This window comes from Triturus cristatus, chromosome 4_1 (assembly GCF_964204655.1).
Source record: "Triturus cristatus chromosome 4_1, aTriCri1.1, whole genome shotgun sequence".
Lineage (NCBI taxonomy): Eukaryota > Metazoa > Chordata > Amphibia > Caudata > Salamandridae > Triturus > Triturus cristatus.
The window spans coordinates 795,357,317-795,384,300 of NC_140585.1; the positions used below are offsets into that span (position 1 = coordinate 795,357,317).

Below are 26,984 nucleotides of genomic sequence, written 5' to 3' on the forward strand. Positions count from 1 at the left end.
CCCTCCCAAGCCGGAACGGAGTCGATGCCCGGCCATTTACCACCACACTCGCAAGGGGTCCCTCATACAGCAACCTCACCCAACTCACAAAACCAGGGCCAAAGCCGAACTTGGCTAGCACAGCCCACAAATACGCCCATTCCACCGTATCAAAGGCCATCGCGGCATCAAGAGACGCCACAATAGCCGGTTCTCGCAGCGTGCCAGCCCTGGCGATCACACCATGAAGGCGCCGAAGGTTTAACGCGGTGTTGCGATGCGGAATAAAACCGGATTGATCCGGGTGAATCAGTCCCAAGTACCCTGACCAATCGGCCCGCCAGGATTTTAGCCAGAATCTTCGGCTCGGCGTTGAGGAGTGAGATGGGCCTATATGTGGCACACTTATCTCGGGGTTTACCATCTTTGTGTATCACAACAATTGTCGCCAGCCTCTGGTCCAACGGGAGGGTCCCACTCCCCCGCGCCTCCACGAACATGGCGCGCAGGTGAGGGGCTACCCTATCCGGGAACAGCTTATACAGGTCAATCGGCAAGCCATTCGGGCCCGAGGCCTTGCCCGGGTTCAGCGCGCGAATAGCTCCCGCCACCTCATCGACCGTTATGTCTCCATCAAGATCATCTCTATCTACATCAGAGAGACAGGGCAGAGCGATATCCCTCAAGAGGTCACGCGAGTCCTCGGGCGGCCTATCCGACACTGAGGCATAAACCTTACGGAAATAGTCCGAGAAAGACTGTACAATCCCCTCAGGTTCCACAATCACCTCTCCCCCCTCTCCCGTCAACTCCGGCACTACTCTATTAACCCTTTCTTTTTTATCCAGCCAAGCTAGGAGCTTCCCGGCCTTGTCACCAACATCATACAGGCGGCCCTGCTGTTCCCTACTGAGGGTCTTAGCGGCATTTGTCACAAGGTCCTTATACTCGGCTTGCTTCAAGCTCAGCTCATGCAGTGAGGCCGCTGTTACCTCCTCCTCTAACGCTCCCTCCAAAGCCCCGATCTCCTCCTCCACTTGCATAACCTCGCCATCTCTCCGCCGCTTGGCCGCCACTACAAGTGAGAGGGCCTCCCCTCGCAGCACGGTCTTAAATGCTTCCCACAATGACACGGCCGAGTCCACGGACCCCTGATTGTCCTTGAAGAAATTATCCACTGTCTTCACCAGTGCGCTGCGCATCTTGGAATCTCGAAAGTACCAGGGGTTAATAGGAGCCACCCTTCCCCCTCCCTCGCGGCTTATATCCAGCCTGACCCACACTGGCGAATGGTCCGATATGCCACGCGCCATGTGCCTGACCTCAGACACCAGTGGGGCGTGCGCAGCCAAAGTGAGCAGGTAGTCAATCCTAGAGAGGCTACCATGCGCCCCGGAGTGGAAGGTGTATTGACGCTGTGTGGGGTGCCGGAGCCTCCAGCAATCTATCAGGCCGAGTGTGTCTAGTAAGTCTGGGAGCCACTTCTGAGCCCCCCCAGTGTCTCTGGGCGGGTACCTATCCAGCAGCCCAGAGCCGACAGCATTGAAATCCCCCCCCACCACTAGCATACCTCCCGGGAGATCCAGCAAGGCCCTACCCAGATCTGTAAACGTGGAGGCCTGCAGGGCTGGAGGGACATAAACCGAAACCAAAACCAAAGTTCTACCTTCCCACCTCCCCGCCACCGCCACAAACCTCCCCCTATCGTCAACAATTGTGGAGTCCACCTCAAATGGTAGCGAGGCCCTGACTAGGATGCCCACACCCCTGGACCCGGAGGAAAATCCCGAATGAGCTATGAATTTATAACCCTTCCTATTAAGAGCATAACACGTATTACCTATAAGGTGTGTCTCCTGCAGTAGGGCAACATCTGGCATTGACCGTTTCAAATGTTGCAAAACTATCCCGCGCTTAATGCGATCTCCCAAACCATTAACATTCCAGCTAATAACACTTAAACCTCTACCCCCCATCCCCAAACACAAAGAGGCCCACCCCCCACCCGAAGAGCCACCATGGAACAATCCCGAGAATGATCATTACGCCTTGCAGAAACAAACCCCCCAATAACAAACCCAAAATCCCAACCATCCCCCCCACCCTGCACCCCTGCTGCAGCTTACAAAGCACCCCCAACTTGCAGTGTGCCTGTCGCCCTACCAAACCCAAATCTACAAAAAGTACCCTAAGGGAGGAAAGAGCTCCCCTCGTCCTCCCGCAACCCTCCGCATTTACTGCACTCTATTCAAGTCATTAGATAAAGTCAAATCGAGTCAGACCAGCTCTGAAAACATCACCCTTGCCCATCCCGGCCACTGTCCCCATCCGCGGCAGTGTCCTCTCCCGTCCGTCGTCGGGGCAAAGCGTCCAGCCATTCATCGGCCATGGCGGGAGACTCAAAAAAGAATGTCCGGTCTTCGTACACCACACGTAATCTGGCAGGGAAGAGCATGGCATACTTCAGATCCCTCTCCCGAAGGCGCCTCTTCACCCCCAGAAAGCCCTGTCTCTGCCTCTGCACCTGCTGGGTGAAATTAGGATAGAAATTCACCGACGCGTTCTGGTCTTCACCAGTGCGCTGCGCATCTTGGAATCTCGAAAGTACCAGGGGTTAATAGGAGCCACCCTTCCCCCTCCCTCGCGGCTTATATCCAGCCTGACCCACACTGGCGAATGGTCCGATATGCCACGCGCCATGTGCCTGACCTCAGACACCAGTGGGGCGTGCGCAGCCAAAGTGAGCAGGTAGTCAATCCTAGAGAGGCTACCATGCGCCCCGGAGTGGAAGGTGTATTGACGCTGAGTGGGGTGCCGGAGCCTCCAGCAATCTATCAGGCCGAGTGTGTCTAGTAAGTCTGGGAGCCACTTCTGAGCCCCCCCAGTGTCTCTGGGCGGGTACCTATCCAGCAGCCCAGAGCCGACAGCATTGAAATCCCCCCCCACCACTAGCATACCTCCCGGGAGATCCAGCAAGGCCCTACCCAGATCTGTAAACGTGGAGGCCTGCAGGGCTGGAGGGACATAAACCGAAACCAAAACCAAAGTTCTACCTTCCCACCTCCCCGCCACCGCCACAAACCTCCCCCTATCGTCAACAATTGTGGAGTCCACCTCAAATGGTAGCGAGGCCCTGACTAGGATGCCCACACCCCTGGACCCGGAGGAAAATCCCGAATGAGCTATGAATTTATAACCCTTCCTATTAAGAGCATAACACGTATTACCTATAAGGTGTGTCTCCTGCAGTAGGGCAACATCTGGCATTGACCGTTTCAAATGTTGCAAAACTATCCCGCGCTTAATGCGATCTCCCAAACCATTAACATTCCAGCTAATAACACTTAAACCTCTACCCCCCATCCCCAAACACAAAGAGGCCCACCCCCCACCCGAAGAGCCACCATGGAACAATCCCGAGAATGATCATTACGCCTTGCAGAAACAAACCCCCCAATAACAAACCCAAAATCCCAACCATCCCCCCCACCCTGCACCCCTGCTGCAGCTTACAAAGCACCCCCAACTTGCAGTGTGCCTGTCGCCCTACCAAACCCAAATCTACAAAAAGTACCCTAAGGGAGGAAAGAGCTCCCCTCGTCCTCCCGCAACCCTCCGCATTTACTGCACTCTATTCAAGTCATTAGATAAAGTCAAATCGAGTCAGACCAGCTCTGAAAACATCACCCTTGCCCATCCCGGCCACTGTCCCCATCCGCGGCAGTGTCCTCTCCCGTCCGTCGTCGGGGCAAAGCGTCCAGCCATTCATCGGCCATGGCGGGAGACTCAAAAAAGAATGTCCGGTCTTCGTACACCACACGTAATCTGGCAGGGAAGAGCATGGCATACTTCAGATCCCTCTCCCGAAGGCGCCTCTTCACCCCCAGAAAGCCCTGTCTCTGCCTCTGCACCTGCTGGGTGAAATTAGGATAGAAATTCACCGACGCGTTCTGGAAGGGGACCGGGCCCGTTACCCTCGATGCTTGCAGGATAGCGTCCCGATCTCGAAAATGAAAGAGCCGGGCGACGATCGGCCTCGGCGGGGCTCCCACCCTGGGCTTCCCACCCGGCACTCTGTGGGCCCTTTCAATCGTGAAGAACTTCCCAAGACCCTTAGGCTGCAGATGGTTAAGCACCAAGTCCTCCACGAGCAGGTCAACCGAAGCCTCATCCGAGGACTCCGGGACCCCGATAACGAGCACGTTGTTGCGCCTGGCCCGGCTCTCAAAGTCCTCCAGCCGACGGGCGGCGAGATCACTCTCGGTCCTCAGCTTACGAACCTCGATCTGCAGTTCCGAAACCTCCTCGGCGAGGCCCGTGGTCTTGAGGTCCAGGGTTTTAACCCGTTCGTTGGTTTTGCCCAAATCTGCGCGGATCAGGTTAACGTCCACCAAGATGGTATCCACTTTATGCGCCAGGGCCTCAAATTGTCTCCCAATCGAGGTCTGCATCCCCTCGAGCGCCCCCATGACATCCTGCAGCGAAAGCTCCGGGGCCAAGGGCGAGACCTCCTTCTGGGTATCCGGCGACTGGCTCGACCCACTCGGTGACCCCTTCTGCAGAGCATAGCGGTCCATATTATTAGCTTGAGAATAGGCTCCCCGCCTGGTAGACTTAGGCTTCAGCCGATCCACCTCTGCTTTGCCCGACATGGTTGGCACCAAGCAGTTCGGTTCCGATAAGACGGCCCTCTCTCAGCAAGAGGAATCAGGAGTGATCAGGTCTGCAGTGGGCCGCCAGAGCAGCATGTAGAGCGTCCAAAGGAAAATAAAGCCATCAAGGGCTCTCCAGGGGCAGGGCAGACAAAGGGAGAGAAAGTGAAAGTGAAAGGACGGGGACCTCCATCCGACAGTTCACACCTTGCCTGGCCGCTGTTGTTCAACTAGAGGTCGGGCATCCTGCCAACCCCAGCCCCTGGCATCCCTCGGAGATAGGCCGCAATCTTCCGCCATGCATAACTCCGGTTCCCGGTGGGCGATCCGACCTCGGGTAGCATCAATCGCCTCCCTGACAAGTCATCTACACGATGCCATGCATGCAGACAGGATTAGAGACAGGATAATCGACGGAGGGCGCGAGGGTCTCGGGAGCTCAGAACTCACGCGGCCATCTTGGTCAAGTGCTAGGCTCCTCCCCCCCGTCAGGAGCATTTTCAGTTTGCTGTGCTCCCCTTTGACCTAACCAGTGTCCCTCAGGTGCTCACGAAAGTGATGGTGGTACTTGCAGCACATATTCGGAGATCAGGAGTCCCAATCTTCCCCTACCTCGAGGACCGACTGCTGAAGGTGAGCATGCCCCGGGCAGTTCTCACCCTACCCCAGACTACGGCGGACATCCTACATTCATTGGGATTCACTATCAACATGCCAAAGTCATACCTGACTCCTTCTCAGATGCTCTCTTTCACTGGGGCCATGCTGGACACAATGCAGTTCTGTACTTTTCTGCGGATATGGAGAGTCCAGGACATTTGGGCTATGATCCCGATGTTGTAGCCTCAGTCCTGGATCCCAGTGAGACTGATTCTGAGGCTGCTGGATCTGATGGCCTCCTGCATCCTGCTAGTGAAACATACCCGGTGGCACATGTGGGCTGTCTAGTGGGATCTGAAGTCCCAGCGGGAACAGCACAAACGTCCAGAGGTTGGAGGAGACTGCACAAGATCTGCAGTGGTGGCTGCTGAACTGAGATTGGGTTAGTGGCAAACACCTATCCCAATGTCAGCACCACTGTGATTTGGAGTTTCCAAAGCGTCTCTCGCTCAAAAACACTTGTCAAATAGCCTGATGTACGGGACTCCTATATGCCTTTCTTCCAATAACTCTCCTCCCTCGAGTTCTGAAAAAGATCTGAACCGACCAGGACCAAGTCATCTTGGTGGCTCCGGACTGGGCGAAGAGAGTCCAGAACTCCTGAACATGAGCATCTGTCCTCCGATCAGGCTGCCTCTTTGGTGGATCTCCTGACACGGCAACAGAGCAGGGTTCTGCACCTAAACCTACATGCTCTCAACCTTTATGCACGGAGATTGAGTAACGACATTTGAAAGTTTTAGACCTCCCTCTGAAGTATGTGATGTCATTCTGGCAGCCAGGCATCCATCGACAAAGACTGTTTACATCTGTCATTGAGACCCGTTTGTGGCTTGGTGCACTGAAAACATATTGACCCAATATCCGCATCCTTGTCTGAAATGTTGTTGTTTGTTTTGTCATCAGCGTGGCAAGGCCATGCTCTAGGCATGACATATCGACTTTCTTGCAGCTGCTGGATCAACCCTACCTGTTAATGTCACCGGTTGTGACACTATTCCTTAAAGGTCTTCATTACATGTTCCCGCCCTAACTTTTTGTTATGTCCCAATTCGACCTAAATTTGGTTTTTATCTACCTGATGTGTTCTGCCTTCAAACTAATGCACAGTTGTTTACTCCGACTCCTGACATTCAAGATTGTTTTCTTGGTGGCCATAACATCGGCCAGCAAGGTCCTCGAATTACAGGCTCTATTTGCCCAACCTCCGTACATGAGCTTCTTCCCAGACAAATTAGTATTCCGCACCATGCCTCTTTATTACCAAAGGTGGTGGCACCCTTCCATGTCAGGCAGGCAAAGTATCGCACTGCCGGCTTTCTTTGCTGTGCCACATCCCTCCAAGGAGAAATAGAGATGTCATTGGCTGGATGCGAAAAGAGCCCTATCATTCTCGACCACGCCAAAGAAATTCGGGTGGATGATCAGCTTTTTGTGGGTTTTACAGGCACAAAGAAGGGAAAACCAGTGCAGAAGCAGACCATCTCCCGATGGATTGTACTTCGTATTAAGATCTGCTATGCACTGACCAAGAAACATCCCTCTCATGGTTTGCAGGTTCATTCTACCAGAGCCAAAGCTGCAACCACTGCATTGGCTAGCGTAGTCCCAGTCCTGGATATCTGTCTAGCTTCAACTTTGGCAACTCTGAACACATTTACTAAACCCTTCTACATTTACAGTCTGGTCCCTACTGATGGGCACTTTGCCTTTTTAAGTCTGAACCAGTTTGCAGACCCACCTCCAGGGAGAGATTGCTTTGGTATCTATTCTAAGGTAAGGAATCTGTGGCTAGAAGACTCTATCAGATAAACAAGTTACTTACCTTCAGTAGCATCTTTTCTAGTACAGACTAGCAGCAGATTCCTTACCGATCCTCCCCGTTCTGTGTTCTGGAATTCTCCTCCTACAAAGATCCTGGCTGGCCTGTTTCGCACATTGGTCACAACACCTTGGCGTGGCTATGTGCTTCTGGCGTGGAAACAGTCGCATAGAAACTGAAGTAAGCAAGTGGGGTGGCACCTATATAGGCACTGTGCACTTCACATCCAGCGCGGGTGACGCAGACACGGAACCGTTCGGTGCCACCTACAAGCATGCAGAGGTACTGCTCAAGATTTTCTGGTAAGTAATTTGTTCATTAATAAGTGACAAAGTTTGACAGTGTCATAAAAGAATTATGGGTTCTATTCACTTAGATAATTTCAAATGTACCATACGTACATCTATAAAGAATTCACAAGAGCATTCCTGGCAATCAGAAACGAATTTACAAGTCTCCATGAGGGGGAGTTCTCTGTATCCATGAATCCCACTCAAGGGGTGGGAAAGTTGGTATTCCAATGCATGGTTAGCCTTGGAAGTTTGTGAACGCTCACATACATGACTGTTGGCATTCATAAACTTCTGTCCTTTCCGTTTCCTGGAGTTTTGCTCCCGCTAAGGGCTTGCATAAATCCCTTTCTAGAGTGGGATGGGCAATGGATAAACCAATATTTGCGGGGTGTAGAGGAAGGGCTTTCTCCCGGGAAAAAAACATTCTCTGCCGAGAGAACAAAAAGTGCACACAAAAAGTGCGCCCACTGGGGGGGCTAGCATCCTGCTGGGAATGTCACATGATCTTTGCAGAATTATGTCTGGAAACCTGTACCTGGGACAGATTTCCAGGAGTACTCATGACAATATTTGTGAATCCAGAAACTAGGAAAATACATGCAGACAAATTCCCGCCTGTACTTTTCCTACTTTCTTGTGAATCAGGTCCAATAAGTGCTGGTAAGATCAATTGATCAAGCACAACCAAAGATATCTGCCACTGCCACTCCATCCTAATTGTCTCTCAGCCACCAAAAGAATTGATTTAAGAAGACAGCATGCAGGGCTTCAGATCGCACTACATTCTCTCTCCTTCTCTTCGTGTCGGCCAGTCTTGTGCCGCCTCGTGACGAGTGTAGACCAGAATCCCCCGAGCTGATATAATCAAGCTTTTACAGGTATTTACATCCCCACGAGGCTGTGAACTTTGTCTCGCTGCTCCATATTACAAGACTGGGTTCCTATTCATTTTGGGCTTGCTCACTTTTGTATTGATAATGAAAGAGGGTTGTTGATTTTCTCCCTGCTTAAGGATTCAATTCTCTAAATAACACAGCAATTCGGCTGCTTTTGTGATGGGGTTTTGGATACGCCATCATTGGATTATACTATAATACACCGCAATTGTGATGCGGGTAAGTGGGCATTGGTTTTCCTACTCTCATTTATTGACCCCAGTACGGAATGGGTAATCTGATATGCACCTTCATCCCCTTTCCAGACTACCCACCCCCGGGAGCTGTGATCAGGGCCTTCAAACTTCAGGCACCTACAGTTTGTCAGTAACTAAGGCACGTTTAGTTCCCGTTTTTTTTATTAGTTTAGTTACTTTATGGTATTTATATCCTTTTCATGCTTATCACTATAGGTTGCCTCCCGCTCTTCCCCTGTCCTGAGGAAGACCCGCAAGCGGAGGATTAAAATACCCTCTACGCATTAAGTCTGGTCGAAACGTCAACATTCATCCCCCTTTGAAGCCTGTACCATATGTCTCTATTAACCCGTCCAACCAACAGATGATACCTCTCTGCTACTTTTGAAAATTGTTTAAATCAATGAAAATGACAAAAGATGGACAGGCCACAACTGACTGGTGCTGATGTTACTTACAACCAGTTTAGATAAAAATAAGTGTTGTAATTACGTCTTTTAGAATTTTTCTCACTCTGTGTCCTTTTTATTTTCATCTCTTTCACACACGAGCACTGCTCCTTCACTTCCCTTCCCTTGGAGCAACCTCTTGATCACAATATAACTTGGTAATGTGTTTACCTGAGAAAACGGTTCTGTGAATAAAACAGATTCTTTCTTCAAGAATCAGCGGGTGTTTTCTCCTTTCTTTAGGTTTATATTTGAAAGTCTTACATACATTAACTACCATGTGCTGAGCTTATGTAGGCAGAAAATTGTATTTGAATTATAAATGTTTTTGGCCTGATGCACGATAAAAGAGTGTAGGACCATCTGTTTTCTATAATATATTATACCCAGGTCCGCACAGTGATTGGGTTACCCATTAGTTTATAATGGGTAATCCGCATGTGGTTCCCCTGTCCTTGATCTATTCCCATTCCCCTCTTCAGAGTTTGGCTGCTGGTTGGGATCCCCCACTTAAGGAGCACGTGCCGTCACTTTGGATTGCGGGTTGCCTTGCGGGTGTGGTTTTTTGTGTTGTTCTGTTTTGAAAAAAAGGAAACCGTATTGTGGGCTTGGAGTTATGTGGCCTGCGCCATTGATATCTCCTGATTTACCGATCTGCACCGCCAAGAGACTTTTACTGTAGGTATGTCATATGCTTCTGCCACTCTAGCGGCCGGCCGGATGGTTGTAGGCCCATACCTGTAACCTTTTTTAACATGTAATAAACGGTTTCAAAAAAAAAAAAAAAAAAAAAAATATAATGGGTAATCCTTTTAGTAGGCTGATACAAAGTCGCACAATCTCTTTGGACATCAGTGGTGACCAAGTCCTAATCTTTGTATCGGTCAACTGCCCAGAAAAGATTTAATGAGGAGAAACCCAGCATACAGTTCTGCTTCCAGTTAGACTGCTTCAACTTGCTGAGGCACTGTTTCCCACTGGCAGCTTGTGAATTAGTTTACGCCTGCATTATTGAGAGATCACGTCAAACAGATCTGAGGTCACTCAACCGGCTTCAGGCATTGCCTGACACCTGCACCCAAGCAAGTGAAGTGAGTGCTCACAACAAATACTCTCTCCGTTGCATGGTTCAACGTGTTGCACACAAAATAAGCTCTAGCAACTCCCTAAGTGTCGCCCAAGTTGATCCCCAATGAATTATCTGTATGGAAAGAGGTTGAAAGTAAGCGTCTGAATAAATCGTTCCCTCCCCACCTACGCTTGTACAGTGCCTTGTTTGTTTCTCCAAGCTGCATCAGTGCTTTGTAAATACCAATCCATACCTACCCAGATTAAGGGCAAAACGCAGAGAAGGCCTGCTGCATGAGATGCTACATTCAGTAGATTTGACCATTAACTAATAGGATACTTTTGTGTAATGCTTTATGTACGAATGACCATCCTATCCTTTATAAATCCTTCTAAAGCCTTATGCCTCATTGTGGCTCAAACTTGGAGTCCAATACAGGAAGATGGTGTATTTATGTTTCTTTCCTTTATTTCAGGTAAATGAATACATTACTATAAGGATTACTGGCCAGTATTCCCTCTGCCTGTTCTTCAAATGGCAACATGACAGTGTGCGGTTGTCCATCTCACCGCTGTCAGGCGTTACCCCACCAAAGATAGAGGAACTGGTAGGTGAATTATGCGAGCAGTAAGAACAACTAATAATGAAATACGGTTAACATTTAAAGACAGGTGGACCACTGTGCTGTAATCTGAACATGAAGAAGCCATATACACTAGCAGCACTGAAGGTGCCTGCTGTACTTGTTTATATCAGTATGAGTGGTCCTTTCTTTGTGGTGTGTATGCAGGTGTTGGGCATGTTGGAAAGGATGCTCATACCTTGCCTCATGGCGTTCTCTTCGGGTGCCTTTGTACCTACTCTTTCTAACAATGATTGGGCCACATGTGTGCTCTTTAATGTCTCCATACGCCCAGCCTTCTCCACCAGATCTTCCACCGCAACAATAACAATGTGAATTCTAATCTACAGTGTTGTTTAGTATCTCACATGTCAATATTGGAGTTACGTAGCAGGTCGAGGAAAAATTGGCAACCATTTTCACCACAAGTTTTTAACAAAAGAGTCCCTCCCTTCATCGGGGCCAATAGTTTAATTTATATAATTGAAAGCTAGACCCCATTCTTATGGTGTACTGTAGATTTACATAGGCGTGTCTTATGAAACCTTTATGGGAACGCTTTGGATCACTTCTAATGTGACAGCAATGATTTCTTCTTTTTTTCACTTGGTTTTCTCACATACCTTCTGTTGGTTTTCTGGTATTAAGTTGCATCACTTTTATTTCACTTTAAGAAAAAATCATCTGTGACTTTTATTGTAAAAAGCATATGTATTCGGTGCTGCAATGTAATTGGCCAGGTTTGTTTCAAATCATACGCATATACCACATTGCCTTTATATGTTTCAAAACTAGGGTCTTGGCAAGAAGCACTAACCTTTGTGCTACGAATCCCAGTTGCGTAGCTAGGGTGGATGGGGGGGACGGTCCACCCCGGCGGCACGAGTTTTGGTGTTGGCGGCCTCCCCCCGCTATCACCTGCCATCTCGGGTGGCAACAGCCTCCCCCACACTCCTCAATAGGTTTGCCGCGTGGGAGCAGCAAACGGAGAAAATACTCACCAGCACCACCACCCCACTCTTCACTGCAGCCGCCGCAGAGCCCGCCACGGGTGCCCATCCCCCTCTCACCACCTCCACTTGTGACCACATATACAGGGATGTGAGGGGCAGTGGTAGGAATGAGGAATGGAGTGGAATATTGCAGAAAACTAAGCTACAGGACTCCACTGCTTTGACCTGTTACTTCTTCTGATCAGGGATGCCTGTAGGATGTAGGGAAACTCTACAAGACAGAGATACCTTACGTAGCTTGATATAGAAAGCTTTATGCTTAACGGTAATAGTGAGTACACATAGCTTAGAAATATCTCTGTGTCACCAACTCTCTTTTCCATGCTGTGGAACATTTCTGACTCAAAATCACTGAAATGCACCTGTTATGGTTTGCAACGTTCATAATACACACCATAAGACGTGCCACCTGCCATGGTTTCATGTTGTTCTCTTGATCATTTTTTTTGTTTGTTTCTGTACCTTTGCCAAATTGGCGTTTTGAGCATGGTGCGTGGTGTTATGTGCATTGCTAAACATAAGGTGAATTTCAGTTGACTGACAAGTTTACACCACAACCAGGGCGGCTCCTCGCTATGGCTGAGGAGCGTCACCCCACTGCTCTTCGAGCAGTGCAAAAAGAAAAAAGAAAATGATAATAACACAATGTTATCACTTTATTTTTCCTTACTGAGGCAGTTTTACGGGGCAGGGCGGGGCAGGGCTAGGCGAGGCTGGGTGGGGCTGGGCTATCAACACAGCCAGCAGGGGAAGAAGTGGTTGTTACACTTAAGTGCGCATGACAGTTTGGCTGGCCGTCTTGGGCCAGCCAAACAGTCATGTGCACTTAGCATGCACTCTACCCGGCTGTATTGCACAGCCTAGGCGGAGAACATGTACAGGCTCCTACTCCCTGTCTGAGTGCCGAACCATGGCTCCCAGACCAATCACGATGCTGCTGTCATGCTGGTGACAGCAGCGTTGTGATTGGCTTAGGGGAGTTTTGGAACTTGCGTGCGTCAACAGAAGAACAGAAGAGGATGGGGGAGAGGCGGCAGCCAGGTATGTGAAATTTACTTTTTTTTCTACCCCCTGCCCCTGCCCCACCGGTACCATTCCGTGGCAGCTGCCACTAATCACAACCACAACTCACTGTGATTTTAATCATTGTTTTTAATTGACTTGATTTTTCAAACCCTGCTTTGCATAGCCTTTGGCCTGTGGCCCAGTCCTGTTCTCAAACCACCTTTTCCGCCAAACCCACACTACACACAGCCTTTGGTTGTGTTCTGTGGGGCTTGGCTGCAGCTCCAGGCCCAATACCCAAACAACCATGGTGGCAACCTGCAATGCGCCTGCCAGACGTACTCATTCTGCGCTGTGCACAGCTTTTGACGAGGACCTGTGCCCAACCATCCTTGACTGTGTGCTGCGAGGGTTGGCTGCAGGACCTGCCTGGACTTGCACAATGCTTACCGGGCTTAATTTGCTCGCTGCCAAATTTCATACAGATTGCTTTAGCAGCGCCAAAGTTATTAGTGAATGAAACTGTAATTGCCTTCCCAATTCTTTTCCCCCAATGGATCTGTTCAAAACTTGACATAATAGTAAGCTAAAACTGCTAAATATCTGCCAAATTTTGTGTGGATTCATCTAAAACTGCTAAATATATTATCAGATGAACACTACTTCCACCCCTCACCCCCTCAAAGTCTCCTTCCCATTGATAAGCCTTCTTGAAATTGAGAAAGCCAAGGGTAAGTGCACCACGCCATCGCTGCCAAATTACGCACAGATCCATCAGATGGTACCGAAGTTATTAGTAAATACAAATGTGTTGACCTCCTTTAATTCCTTCCCTCAAATGGAACTGCACAAAACCTGAACTATCTACACTGGGTGTAACTTGGGTGTAACTTGTTAACTGCCTGCACATTTGATGTAGATTCGTCAAACAGTTCTAAGGTTATAAGCAACTATAAATATTATTGCCTCCCATTGAACTTTAAATACCAGGGGATTCTGCAGAATATTTGGCAACAACGATGAAGGGATAAGGCACTTTACCGACTCAAGGTACGGGGAGGTTCTAAACAATCTTTTAATTAAGTATACTTTTCTTTTTGCTTCTGATTTTGCCAGCACCATCGAGATGATGTGTCCTTCATTTGTGGGAATGCTAAATGTAGTGCCTCTGGTTTTGTAATGGTGTTACATAACTTAAGTTCTCATGTTAGGATTTTTCAGGTTCTTCCATCAAGTCTAAGTGATCATATGCCCCCCTTATCGTGGACTTTGACATTCGAGCGGGGATGGAAGGGCCGTCATTATTGAGTTAGGAGCTAGTAGCTTGCAGAAGGAATGGGGTTTCCCATTGACATTGAGAAATGTTTATCTGATTTGGTGAGCTCGCATAGGGACCTGGTAGAGACGGGTCTGGATGTTGATGCCTCCAGGTGTATTACATTACAGCCTTTACATCCTTCACCTCACACATATAGGCAGGAGTAATGAGAAGCCCACGCACGGACAGTAATTGGGGCTGGTTTCGTTTTCGAATGTAGTAAAGTACCTAGGACTCTTAGGCAAATACTTTATATGGTTCGGTGGGATAAGGGGGCCTTTAAAGAGTGCAGATCCCATTATATGAAAATGCTTGGGTGAAGGAAACAACAGATTAGGGATGAGACCTGGGATACTCTAATAGAAGCGAGTAAGCAGTCTAACAACGTCCCATTCTGAAAAATTATTAATAATCCTTTTTTTCCGGCAGCGTCAAGTCCATTATTAGAATTGATTATTCCGGCCAAGGGTGGGTGACTCATTTTTCTGCTATTTTCTCTTCAGAGATGGATAGTTTGGCTTGTAGACCAGTAAGGGAAGGTGAGGATTGTGGGGGCGATGGGGAAGGTGTTATTACTGCACTTTACGGTTGTCATAGGGGCAAAGCATTTAGGCCAGATGGTATTTCCCTAGATTTGTTTTTGTATTGTATTGATTTGTGCCCCCCTCCCCCACTTATTAACGTGCTCAATGCTGTTTTAAAAATGGGCTCAACTATGTCTTGGAAAAAGTCAATAATTGTCCCCATATTTAAGAAAGGGAGAAAAGCTGACCCAGTCTGTAAGTATTCTCATAACAAAGAGAAGACATTGTATTTGCCCTTTATGGACCTCTCCTGCACATTTGAGTCTGTTAACCACTCTCTTATGTGGGATAGTTTATCTGAAATGGGAGTGGATGGGGGCATAATTTATTTTCTTGGGCAATTCTATTCTGATACTGCGGCTTCTGTCCGTTAAGGCCACAGAGGTGAATGCTTTAGAGCTAGAAGTGGGGTTAGACAAGGGCGTACTTTTTGCCCCATTCCTTTTTACTTTCTATATGAATGGTGTTGACAAATATTTGGTTGACAGGGCTATAGATGTGCCACACATACGTGTTCGCCCTGCTCCTCCTATATTGCTTTATGTTGATGATGCCGTGCTGAGAGCTCGCACAGGCAATGCATTGTAATTTCTTTAAACAACTTTTTTACATTTATGGAGGATTTGTAGTTAAAGGTTAATAGGGGGAAAATATTCCATGATTTTAGGGTCTAGTAAGAATGAAGGCCCATACGTTTATAATTCAGGGGAAATAAATCTTGGCTACAGATACCTTTTCCTATCGTGATTCGTGATCTATTATTTAACTCTTCTAACTCATGGTCCAAGCATGTGACTAATGAAAAACAGTATTTTGAGAAATCAATACTGGCCGTGGCGAGATTCACTGCAAATTTAGGTCGGAAGCCGATAAATGACATTTTGAACATATATGAGTAAAGCTGTGTCTGGAGCCTGCAATATTGGGATGTGGGGACATACCAATGCTGCCTCCTTATAGGTAGCGGAAAAGAGGTTTCTTAAAAGATTATTAGCTGTCCCCTCAAGCTGTGCAAATTATATTTGCCATTCGAAATTGGTTATGCGGTTTACTGTGGACTCATTTTCTATGGCGCCTTTATAATTATGGCATGCGGTTTGGTCTAAAATCTGCGTCCAAGTTGCATCGCAAAATAATCAGTGATTGATTGATTGTGGATGGCATTAGCAGCATTCCCTGGCAAAGTTATATCAAATGTTTATGGTTAAACATGGGTAAAGCACTTTATTTTACTGACTCTAAAGTACAGCAGAACATTGATGGAAAATATTTTGAGCTGTTGTTAGAGTTCAGGGAGATGAGGGTGCTGATGTAGAATTCAAAAGAGACTGTGATAGCACAGCTAACGCCTGGGATTCAGTCATATTTAGGTCTGGTGTACATCATACATTGTTTTTTGTTGACTACATTTTGTTTCAATACGATTCACTTGCATGTTGCTTTTAGGTATCAGACCAACGACCTGTTACATTTACCTGTTTGTCCATGTGACTATTTTGTGTGAACAATCTACTTTACTTTTGGTATTTATTTTGTTGTAGTTTTTGTTCCACGCCTAGAAGGATATAAATGTCACTTTTTCTGAAGGATTTATCCTTAGTCCTTGGGATGCACTTGCACTTTGCAGTAAACTCTTAAAATCATGTTGTAAAGATAAGTAAATATCTCCCTTTGATTTCCCTGTGTTAATCTGAATTGTGGCGTGCTCGTCTTTTTAGCTTCATGGGTTTATTGAGGCTTTATTCATATTAAATCAAAATCCATATCACGTCCCCGTTTTATGCAGTTCAATTCATGTTACTGTAAACTGTTTGCACGAGATCACCGGGATTTTACTGCTGTATCGTATTTATCGTTTATGGAGTGATATCGGCTCCGAATAAACATTGACTAATTTGCCACATTTGACACAGATTGATCAAAAGGCGCAAACCTTTAAAAGCAAATGAAAATGTTATTGCCCCCGCACCCCCCTTAACTGTGCCCTCTTTATGGATTGGCACAATACTTGACAGAAACATGCTTAAAGGCAATGACATGGTTGGTGGCATTAGTTACTGTGTGTGTTGGGTGCATTGCTAGCCATACCAGGAGATTTTCATTCGTTTTAGGTGCTAGAACTTTAGCTCAATTTTTAATGGTGTTTTTTTCACTGAAATTGTTGTTTTTTATGATTCTTTTTCCAACCCCTTTGGCCAGACTTGCAACCAACCTGCTGAGCAGCCAACGCTTCCTTTGTATGGTCTCCAACATTGCACAGCAGTGTTGGATGCAGGGCCTGGCCATCGGCCAAGCCCTGCACGCTACCTGCCATATTTGGCCAGCCGGCCGTCGGTTGTGCCCAGCGGGTGCTGATCACATAGAATGACCTGCTGGTAGGACACATGGTCAACACCTGCCGCACATTCCCTTGCACAGTGACGGCTGGTCTCAGCAGCCAGGCACTGCAATCAAACAGCTGCAGGCATCCTGACCCTAAAACATATATACACTGATACATGTATACATACATATATAGAATATATGTAGACGTTGGGGTGTTATATGATATTTATTGCCATTGTTGAGTGTGAGGAGGGGCTATGACTTATAATAAGCAACGCCTCAAATGAGAACTGATGCCCCTCTCATCCCTCAACAATGGTAATACATTGTAATATACAACCTGTGAGGCAGCAAACCGTTTTTTGTAAGTCAAGTTTGCTCTACTCTAGTAATAAACTGCAATTTGACCTTTGCACTGTAGTAAATAAATCCATAAGAAGCAATAGATCTTGGCAAGGAAATCCAAGGTACATGTAAGGAGGACCTGGCTGCAGCAACGTGGTAACGTGATTGCCTAGCAAAGGTGCCATGGGCATGAGGGAAGCTACACTTTGAAATCCGAGATGTTCACCATTGCTCCAGAATACACAAGAGTTCATGTCCTGCTGGGAATTATAGTTCATTGTCAGAACACTGCTGCGAAGAACACTCTGTGTGTAAGCGCAGCCGCAGTCCAAACAGCACCAACAGCACATGATGACTGCCAAGGTTTGCTTCCATGAAAGAAATTGAGCATGAGAAGATTTGAAATATCACTCCTGCATGATCAAGCCATGCTAAGTGCCAAGCAAAGTCTCTAGCCCCACTTCCTGACAGGTCTCAGAATTGTGTTTTGTCATGATTCATTTAGTTTTGGGTTTGCAAGTCTAACTGACTGTTCATTTTAATTATTTAAATGTATTTACTAACTAAGATTCCTTTGGGGACTTATTTGTTCATCATGTTCGCAAAGAATGTACAGCAAATTATGGAAGGAGATGGACATTTTTGTCATGATGAAATGCAGCACAATTGCTAACATTCATGCACCAACAGCAATAAACAATTAAAATTTTGCTTTTATAGGACCCTTTGAAATATTTCTGCCAATTAATTTCAATGGAAAGTTCTTGTTGTTACAGGAGAAATAAGCATGGTATCTAATACCTAAAAATAATTCAGTCTAGTTAATGTTAGGTACCATCAATCAATCAATCTGCATTTGTAAAGCACAGCGCTCTCACCCCCAGGGCTGGACTGGGAACCAAAACCGGCCCTGGCAAAGTGTTCAGCTGCCCCTCCCCCCCCCCCCCGGGATTGGGAGTGCGGCCGAGCTCTTTGCCAGGGCCGGTTTCGGACGATTTTGTTACCGGGCCGATTTTGCAGCAATGCTGCAAAAACGGCCCTGTAACAAAAGCGCCCCCCCTGGGGCCCAAAACCGCCCCCCCCCCCACTCATGCGGCCCACCGGGGATAGCCCGGTGTCCGCCACGGCCAGTCCGGCCCTGGTCACCCCTAGCGGGATCTGGGCACTGAGGGTGCCATGTCTCCTTCGAAAAGCAAGGTCTTGAGTTCCTTTCTGAAGTCTGCCAGGGAGGGTGCTGTTAGGAGGTGGAGGGGCAGGTCGTTCCAGGTCTTGGAGGCGATGTAGGAGAAGGATCAGCGCCCGCGACGGCTGCGACGGATGCAATGGATGCAGGCGATATGTGCAAGGGTGAGAGAGGGGAGCGCAGGTGTCTTGCGGGCAGATAAAAGTTGAGTCTATGGTTGATGTAGGACTGTCCTTGATCGTGTTGACCTTTGTAGGTGTGTTTGAGGATCTTTAACTTCTCTTCTGGATGGGGAGCCAGTGGAGCCTTCTGAGGTAGGGGGTGATGTGGGTCTGTTTGGGGAAGTCCATGATAAGTCTGGCAGCAGTAGTCTGTGTGGTCTGCAGACTTCTGAGGAGTTGAGAGGAAATTCCAGCATAGAGAGCGTTGCCATAGTCGAGGTGGCTTATGATGAGATCCTGCGTGACAGTCTTTCTGGTGTTGATTGGGATTATCTGATGATTCTGCAGAGCATGCAGAGGGTATGGAAGCAGGAGGAGTTGACTGCGTTCACTTGATGTTTCATGGTCAGTTGGCTGTCGAGGATGACGCCAAGGTTCAATGCTTGGTCTGTTGGTGTGGGTGTTGGTCCGAGTTCTGCTGGCCACCAGCTGTGGTCCCATACGGAGGAGTTCTTCCCGAAGAGCAGTACTTCTGGTTTGTTGAAGTTCAGTTTGAGGCAGTTGTCTCTCATCCATTTGGCTACATTGGTCATGGCGTTGCAGAGTTGGTTTTGGCTTTGGAGGGGTCCTCGGTGAGTGAGAGAATTTGTTGAGTGTCGTCTGCTTAGGAGAATATTGAGTGCAGGGGATCTGACGATGTCAGCGAGGGAGTTTATGTAGACGTTAAACAGGGTGAGGCTGAGGAATGGTCCTTGGGGTACACTGCATATGATGTCCTTGGGTGTTGAGGTGAAGGGAGGCTGTCAGATGCTCTATTTGAGTCCTGTAAGAAAAGAGGTGATCCTCCAGAGGGCATTTATTCTGTATGCCGATGTTGTGGAGTCTGTCGATGAGGGTGTGGTGGGACACAGTGTTGAATGCAGCAGAGAAATCGAGGAGGATCAAGGCCACAGTTTCTCTGAGGTCAAGGAGAGTTCTGATGTTGTCTGTAGCAGCAATCAGCTCGGTCTCAGTGCTATGGTTGGCAGGGATTCCTGAATGTGAGATGTCAAGTAGGTGGTTTTTTCCAGGTGTTGGGTAAGTTGATGGCTTCTCAAGTACTTTGGCTGCGTTGGGGAGCAGGGAGATCGGTTGATAATTTTAAGATTCCAGGGGTCAGCTGAGGGTTTCATCAGGAGGGGTCTGATCTCTGTGCGTTTCTATCTGTCCGGGAAGGTTTCTGTGGAGATGGAGGTGTTGAGGATGATGGTGAGTTCCTTGCTGATTGAGTTATATTTGGTATCGTAATGTTTATGTAGTATTTGATATTTACTAATTTGCTTGTTGCTGTGGAATCGGCTGTATTTCTACTTTGTAGTTTCATACTCACCCCTGCTGTATGAATATGGCTGAAGGTGCAAGTAAGGGGACTCTTGACGGTTATGTTTTTAAAGTCATGTCCGGAAATGATCGGAATGCCACTCTTGCGGAATTAAGGGCTAGGCGTCGCTGTTCTATCGAGCACATCAAAAATACGCCTCTTCCTGTGGCTCCCCCCCCCTCTTGCAGATATTTCTCCGGTTACGAGTGTGCTGTCTCAAAAAGAGGTTTTATGTACTTTTAGTAATGCAGATTCCCCAACACTATCCCGAAATGTAAATTCCATAATCGAGCAACCTAAGGACATGCTCGCTACTGGATCACTTGTCTCTCTTAATTCATCTCCTGAAGTAGCCTTATCTAAAGGACGACCCTTGCAAGGTACTAAACCCCTACCCCGTAAGGTTAACTCATCCAGGCATGTTAAAAAGTCTGGTCTAATCCCTAGAAAAAGGAGGAAGGTAGATTCCGTCCAGCCAAATAATAAAACAGTAAAAAGCATTCGTAATATCGACTTGGTTTCTAATGACAATAGTTGTATACTCTCTGATGTTAATCCACAGACCAAAGTTATGCTTGCATCTTGTCCTGTAAAAGACTCAGCTACTGTAGAGTTATTGGCTCAGATTGATCGGCTATTGAAATCTCTTATGTCACCTATCATCGAGAGCTTGAAATCCATTAATAGTAGGCTTGACAAAGTTGAGTCGGTAATAGAGAGTAACAGGGAATTAATTAGGAATTTTGTCAAACCAACCATAGTACCCCCCATTATTCCTTCTTCTATTATCTCCTCTCCTGTTACATTACCTCCTCCTGTTGTACCACCAAAGCCTATTTCTTAAAACTACTCAAAAGCTACTAATGTAACTCATAACAATGTAGGAAGAACCAATCTCCCGATTTCAATGCAACCTCTCACTTTAGCTGGAGAAAGAGCCTTATTAGGAGGGATAAAGGCAACATCAAAAGGCATATCGTGTGATAGTAAAGTTAATAATCCAATTTCTATCCCACAGATGCGTAGGTCTTTATGTACCGAACTCCCACCAGAAGCTGTGCCCCTGGTGGTCGTCCTTGCTGGTGTTCCTACTCTAAAGAATGACGTAATTGAGAGTTATCCCCAGTTAAAAAACAAAGTGATTCATTGGCTTGGCCAAAATCGCCCTCTTCCATCATACATAAATTTTACATGTTCGGCGTTTACCTTGGCTGGGCCACACCCCAAAGAACATAAATGGGGACATTATAATAGTTAATTTTAGAGATCCTCGAGCGGTGAATCATATCCTCAATTGGCATGAAAATCATGCTAAGTCTCTTATTACTACTTGGGAGCTGACTTATTTTTATCCTCGCTCCCTTTCAGCTCCCATTCCTAATGCCGGGGCTTCACTTTGCAGTCGGCTTAACCCTCCCATACCCCTCAAAAACCGGTACGAGGCTTTAGCCAACCTCGAAGATGTAGATTGACTTACCTACCCCAAGGGTTCATTATTAACCCCCGTTGAATCATCTTTTCATGTCTCTTCTACACTTTTTAATGAGCCAGGAATCCAAGCTCCTGAAGCCAGTGTTGTTACTTGTACCAATCACCTCATTGCCCCGGACTCTCCATACTTTGCAAGCCTTTCGGCTGACTCTGAGATTATATCGGGGAAGTTATTGTCCCGGAATATTGCAGGGCTGACTTCTAAATTGGAGTACGGTGATTGGTTAGGTTTTATCAACAATTTTGATGTATGTTTATTTCAGGAAACCTGGTCATGTGAACCATCCTTTGTGCAGGGTTATTTAAATTACTTTGTTCCTGCATTAAAGGGCCCAAAGGGGAGGCCTATGGGGGGTTTAACTATCTGGGTTCGCCAGAGTTTAAAGCTCCTTATTAAAGTTATAGACACCAACCATAGAGATATCCAACTCGTTAGGATAAATTTAAATAAATTTGGGAACTTGGATATTTATAACATCTATGTAAGGTCTAATAAGGGAGAGAGGACCGAGGTTTTATCAACCTTGGGTTGTCTTCTTGATACTCATTCCTTAAATCATAATATTGTTATAGCGGGAGACTTTAACAGAACATTCGAACCCTTAATTAGTGATGATGACCTCTTTGGTGATGAAGAGGACCGACAATGGGGAATCCCTAAACTGGAGCTCAACCCGGTCGTGCGGTGGACTGAAGATGTGATTAGCTTAAATGCTCTATGTTATGAAAAGGGTCTAAGAGCCCTAAATGGAAGGACTTGCAGTGATAAGAACGGGACAAGCACATTTGATAATGGGCGATATAATAGCAGGATTGACTACGTCTTATGTAGTCTTAAACTGTGGCCCCTGACTAGCGACATGGAGGTTGCCTGGCGAATAGAGAGTGACCACAACCCCCTGTGCGTAACCCACAAATGGTGGCCCCATACCATCCAGTCCTCTGGTGACACCGAGTTGATCCCCCCCAAGATCATTCCCACCAATGATATGCGAAGATTAAGGTGGGAAAACATAGAGGCTAATCAACAGATCATTGCTAACATCAGCGACCAGGTTGACCAAGCAATATTGGCCATAGAGCACTCTAAATTAATTAGCTCCGGCATGGACAATATATTAGAAATTCATAATTGTCTTTTTTCTACAATCAAAGCTCATTTCCTTATACCAGTGAAAAATAAAGGAGCTAGAGCCCCAAAACTTGCAAAATGGTATAATGATCAGTGTAGGGCTGCACGACTTGCTTTAGGTAAAGCCGTTAAAGGCGGGCAGTTAATTGCAATAAAATCCGCCAGAAAAGATTATAAAACCAGTATTTTAATGGCAAAAAAAAGCCTGGGATGAGCACCACTGGTCTGAGCTAAAGGCTGCCAGTGACAAGAAGGACTCTCGGGTTTTCTGGCATATTGTCAAATGGGGTAGCTCAGGTTTGCCCGACCCCCCATTCAATAATGTTCCACAGGAAGAATGGGTAAAATTTTTCAAAAATCAGTATGCAGAGCCCAACATTGTTGAACTAAGGCCAGACACCAGTGTAAACCAGTTTCAAGATCACTTCTTTAACACTGATGAAATTATGATGGCCATTAACTCAGTAGCCCCGGGCCGTGCTCCCGGTCTTGATGGCGTTCCAGCTGATGTATTTATAAATGACAAAGAACGCTGGTGCAAGTATATCCGTCTTCTTGTAAATGCTATTGCATCGGGTGCTGCGGTACCAACCTCTTGGCAGGGTGCCGTAATCATTCCTATCTACAAGAAAGGTGATCGATCACAGCCGGGCAATTACAGACCGATAAGCCTAATTGATACTATTCAAAAGGTTGTCGGACGTGTGATTGCCAACAGGCTTCTTGACTGGGCGGAGGAGTTTAATGCTCTATCACCCTTCCAGGCAGGTTTTCGAAGGCTCACAAGCACGGTGGACCAGGTTTTTCGCTTTACTATGCTGCAATGGCGGACTGTTGTTTTAGGCGAGGGCAGCTTGTATGCGGCTTTTGTAGACCTGCGGGCTGCCTTCGACCTCTTTCCCCGCTCTAAGCTTTGGCTGGTCCTTAAGAAGCAGGGTCTACCTGATGACCTATTATCTTTGATAATGAGACTCCACGAATTTAATTTTGCAAGAATACAATGGGGAGGATTAGGCTCGGTTACAGTGGACTTCCCAGTTGAGCGGGGAGTCCGACAAGGTTGTTCAATGGCCCCTGTACTTTTCACTTTGTATATTAATGAGGTTGTAGACCGCATGCTTTCTGCTCAAGTGGATGCTCCATTTTTAGCTGGGATCAAGATCCCCATTTTAATGTTTGCAGACGATACGCTTATTTTATCTAAAACCCCTAGTGGCTTGCAGCGTGCTTTATCTATTTTTGACCAATTTTGTGGGGAATATGGATTAGAAATGAATTCAGCTAAAACAAAACTTATGTCCTTTAACCCCCATCGTAATTTTAAAACTAAAATTACTCTAAATGACCGCCCGCTAGAAGTTGTGAATTCTTTCACATACCTAGGCATGCATATTTCTAGCGATAAAAGTTGGCGCCGTCATATCGACATTGCCTCACTTAGACACAGGCAATTGTCTGGTGCTATCTGTGCTGAGCACAGGAAATCCTTAACTAAACCAATCAAACCCGCCCTACAGGTCTATGAAGCAAAGGCCCTAGGCTCCGCCCTTTATGGTGCTGAGCTCTGGGGCTTTGAGAAAGTGGTTGTGCTTCAATCTTCTGAAAATAAATTCTTTAGGGCTATAACGGGTGTTCCTAAAAGCACCCCTCTGCTCCCCCTTAAATATGACCTGGGTAGAAGAGCAGTTTCAGATCTGGTTAAGCTTCGCCCAATCTTATATTGGCGTAGGATATGGACGACTCCTGTGCTCTCTCACTATGCCGAGGGTTTTTTAGACATAATAAGAACTGATGTATTCCACAAAATTGGATGGTTAAAAACGCTTAAGATAACCTTGACTGAGCTTGGTCTGCGCTCACTTTGGGAAGACCCGGAGAGTGCAATTTTCCCCACAAAATGTGTTCTAAAAGATATCTATTGGGAGATGGTCGCCTCTCGGCATTGGAGTAGCTCCAGTGCGGGGTCTATGACTGGAGAATTCTTGGAGGCTAAGTTATACCCCTGTTTAGAACCATTTTGGGACAGCCGGGTGAAAGAAAACTCCTTTTTCAACTTAGAGCAGGCGCTCTTCCCCTTAGATATCTGACAGTTAAGTGGGATGGTGGATCTTGTGGTAGCTGTCCTACTTGTGGCTTTATTAAAGAAACAATTGGCCATTTTTTGTTTTCATGCAAAGCTTATGCTGCTCCAAGGCGCATTTGGTTGTCCCCGATGTGTAAAAATCTAGGGACCACCAGCAGCACTGTTGCTTTGCGCATTATTTGCACTAATACTTTGAGTTGGATATCAGTTGCCACTGCAAAATACCTAGGGTGGGCATGGTCGATAAGACAGAGATTTTTAGCCACTTGAATATTTGCTTGCTCGAAAGAGACTGCTAGTTATTTGACTATTCTCTTGTCTAGACAGAGACTGCTAGTTATTTGACTATTCTCTCGCTTAGATAGAGACTGCTAGTCATCTGACTATTCTCTGATATTTATCTGTCCGCATTTTAATTCATTTTTTAATCCATTTTAACTTTTTTAAATTATATTGTACTCTTAACTCCTGGGATTGATTCACTTCTACTACTTTTGTATAGTATATTATTTAAATAGGACCAGTAACCAAGTTTGTAATTTATATTCAGTATGTTTTTATTCTGGAATCATCGATTGGAATTTAATTCTTTTTTAATTGTATGAACTGCTCTTATAGTATTATTGTTTTTGCTTTTATGAATATTTTTCGAATAAAGCATACTTGACTTGACTTGAGTTGGTTCTGAGGTTGAAGAGATGGCGGGGGCAGGGGTCAGTGGGCACCCCAAAGTAGATAGACGATATGATGCCAACAGTGGTCCGAGTGGTGAGTGGAGACTATGTCATGAACGTTCGGCTGGTGTTCATTGGTTGGTTGAGGTTGTTAAGGCTGAGAGTGGTGAGTCGGGGTCAAAGCTGTCGTAGATGGAGGCAATCTTGCGATGTCTGACACCAATCACGTTGATCTTCTGCTGGATTGCCAGCCAAATACTCCTTTTTTGAGACTCAGGGACGTTCAGAGATCTCTTGCCAAAGAGCTGGTCGTGGTCTTTGACAACTTCCTCTATGAGGACCTCCAACTCCCTCTCACTAAACTTGTGCTTCCTTTTCCTTCCGCCAGCATCCTTCCCCTTCTCCTGTGAGGCCATGGTGCAGTTCCTCTGTGGTAGCTGGGTGGTGGCTGTGCAGCGCCTCTGCTCTTGCTCCTGCTCCCTGTCTCTCCAACAGATACAGGATCAGTGCACCTGCATGGGTGTGGCCACTTCCTGGTTGTGAGGTCATGTGGAAGCACAGGATTGGCTGAATCGACAATTACAGATTTTTTGAAATACCAATTCGCTAATTACCGAATCAGTATTACAGAATCGGTGATACAGATTCGTTAACGGGTGATCGGTAATTTATTTAACGATTTGTAGGAAATCGGTAATTTTTAGCGAATATTACCGATTCGGTATTTTTTACTGATTTTTTACCTCCATGGGAAATACCGAGTCCTTAATAGCGATTCGGTAAAAATCGCTATTAACGACTCGGTATTTTGGAATTACCTACATCTGGCCCCAATCTTTTCACTCTCACCTGATTGGATCGTTTTATGAGAACTATGTGTAGGTGTAGCTAATGTTAGAATTGTGAAATTTAAGCTAGAGTAATATAGATTTAGCAGCAGACCTTTTTCAGATTTTGAATAGTGCAGAGCAGAGTAGGAGATTTAGGGCACTCTCTTAATGGGAGGCCTGATTTTAATTAGCCTTTCCTTTGAAGAAACTCTATGCTAGTTCACCCTTTTGCTTAATACTTGGATTAATTTGAGCTTCATATCAACTAATGCATTCATCTATTGATCAATTGTTGAAACAAATTTGATGGTTTTGCCTTCTGTACACTTTTAAGTTTACATAAACATTTATGGTTTGAAAACTTAATCACTCTCGGTTTTCCTTATTGAGCCAATTGTGCTTCACCTTATTTAAATGTTTTGATTGATTAGCCAGCCTCAGTTGCAAACTTCCATTCATCCGATAGTGCTTTATGGGCCCCACATTTGCACAAAGAAGAGCACTAAGAATGGAAAGGGTCTGATTTTGAATTGCAACATTATCCAGGGGTGGTAGCACCCTTGGTATTTATTGATTGGAGATGGAACAGGATCTTTGCTTTGCCTGAGGCCCTCTCACTCTACCCTTAGTCAGTAATGTATTCAAGTGCCACCCTCTTGAGTTGGGTCTGGTTTTATCTCATTAAGTGAATCCAGCTGCAGACTTATCTATGGGCGAATATGGAACATTCTGTGCAAGTCAATACTTCTAATTCATTGCCATGCACAGGTCAGGCTTTGTCATCAGCCTGTCTGCCTTCCAG

At 46.3% G+C, this 26,984-nt stretch overlaps 1 protein-coding gene across 1 annotated transcript in view; it reads left to right on the forward strand.

Annotated features, from left to right (window-relative positions):
• The window catches only part of LOC146855554 (uncharacterized), a 421,570-nt gene that overhangs the window by 210,364 nt on the left and 184,222 nt on the right, over positions 1-26,984 (forward strand). The window contains exon 11 of the mRNA XM_085653381.1: positions 10,532-10,663. Coding sequence (XP_085509507.1) covers positions 10,532-10,663 — 132 coding nt within the window. The remainder of the gene's footprint in view (positions 1-10,531; positions 10,664-26,984) is intronic.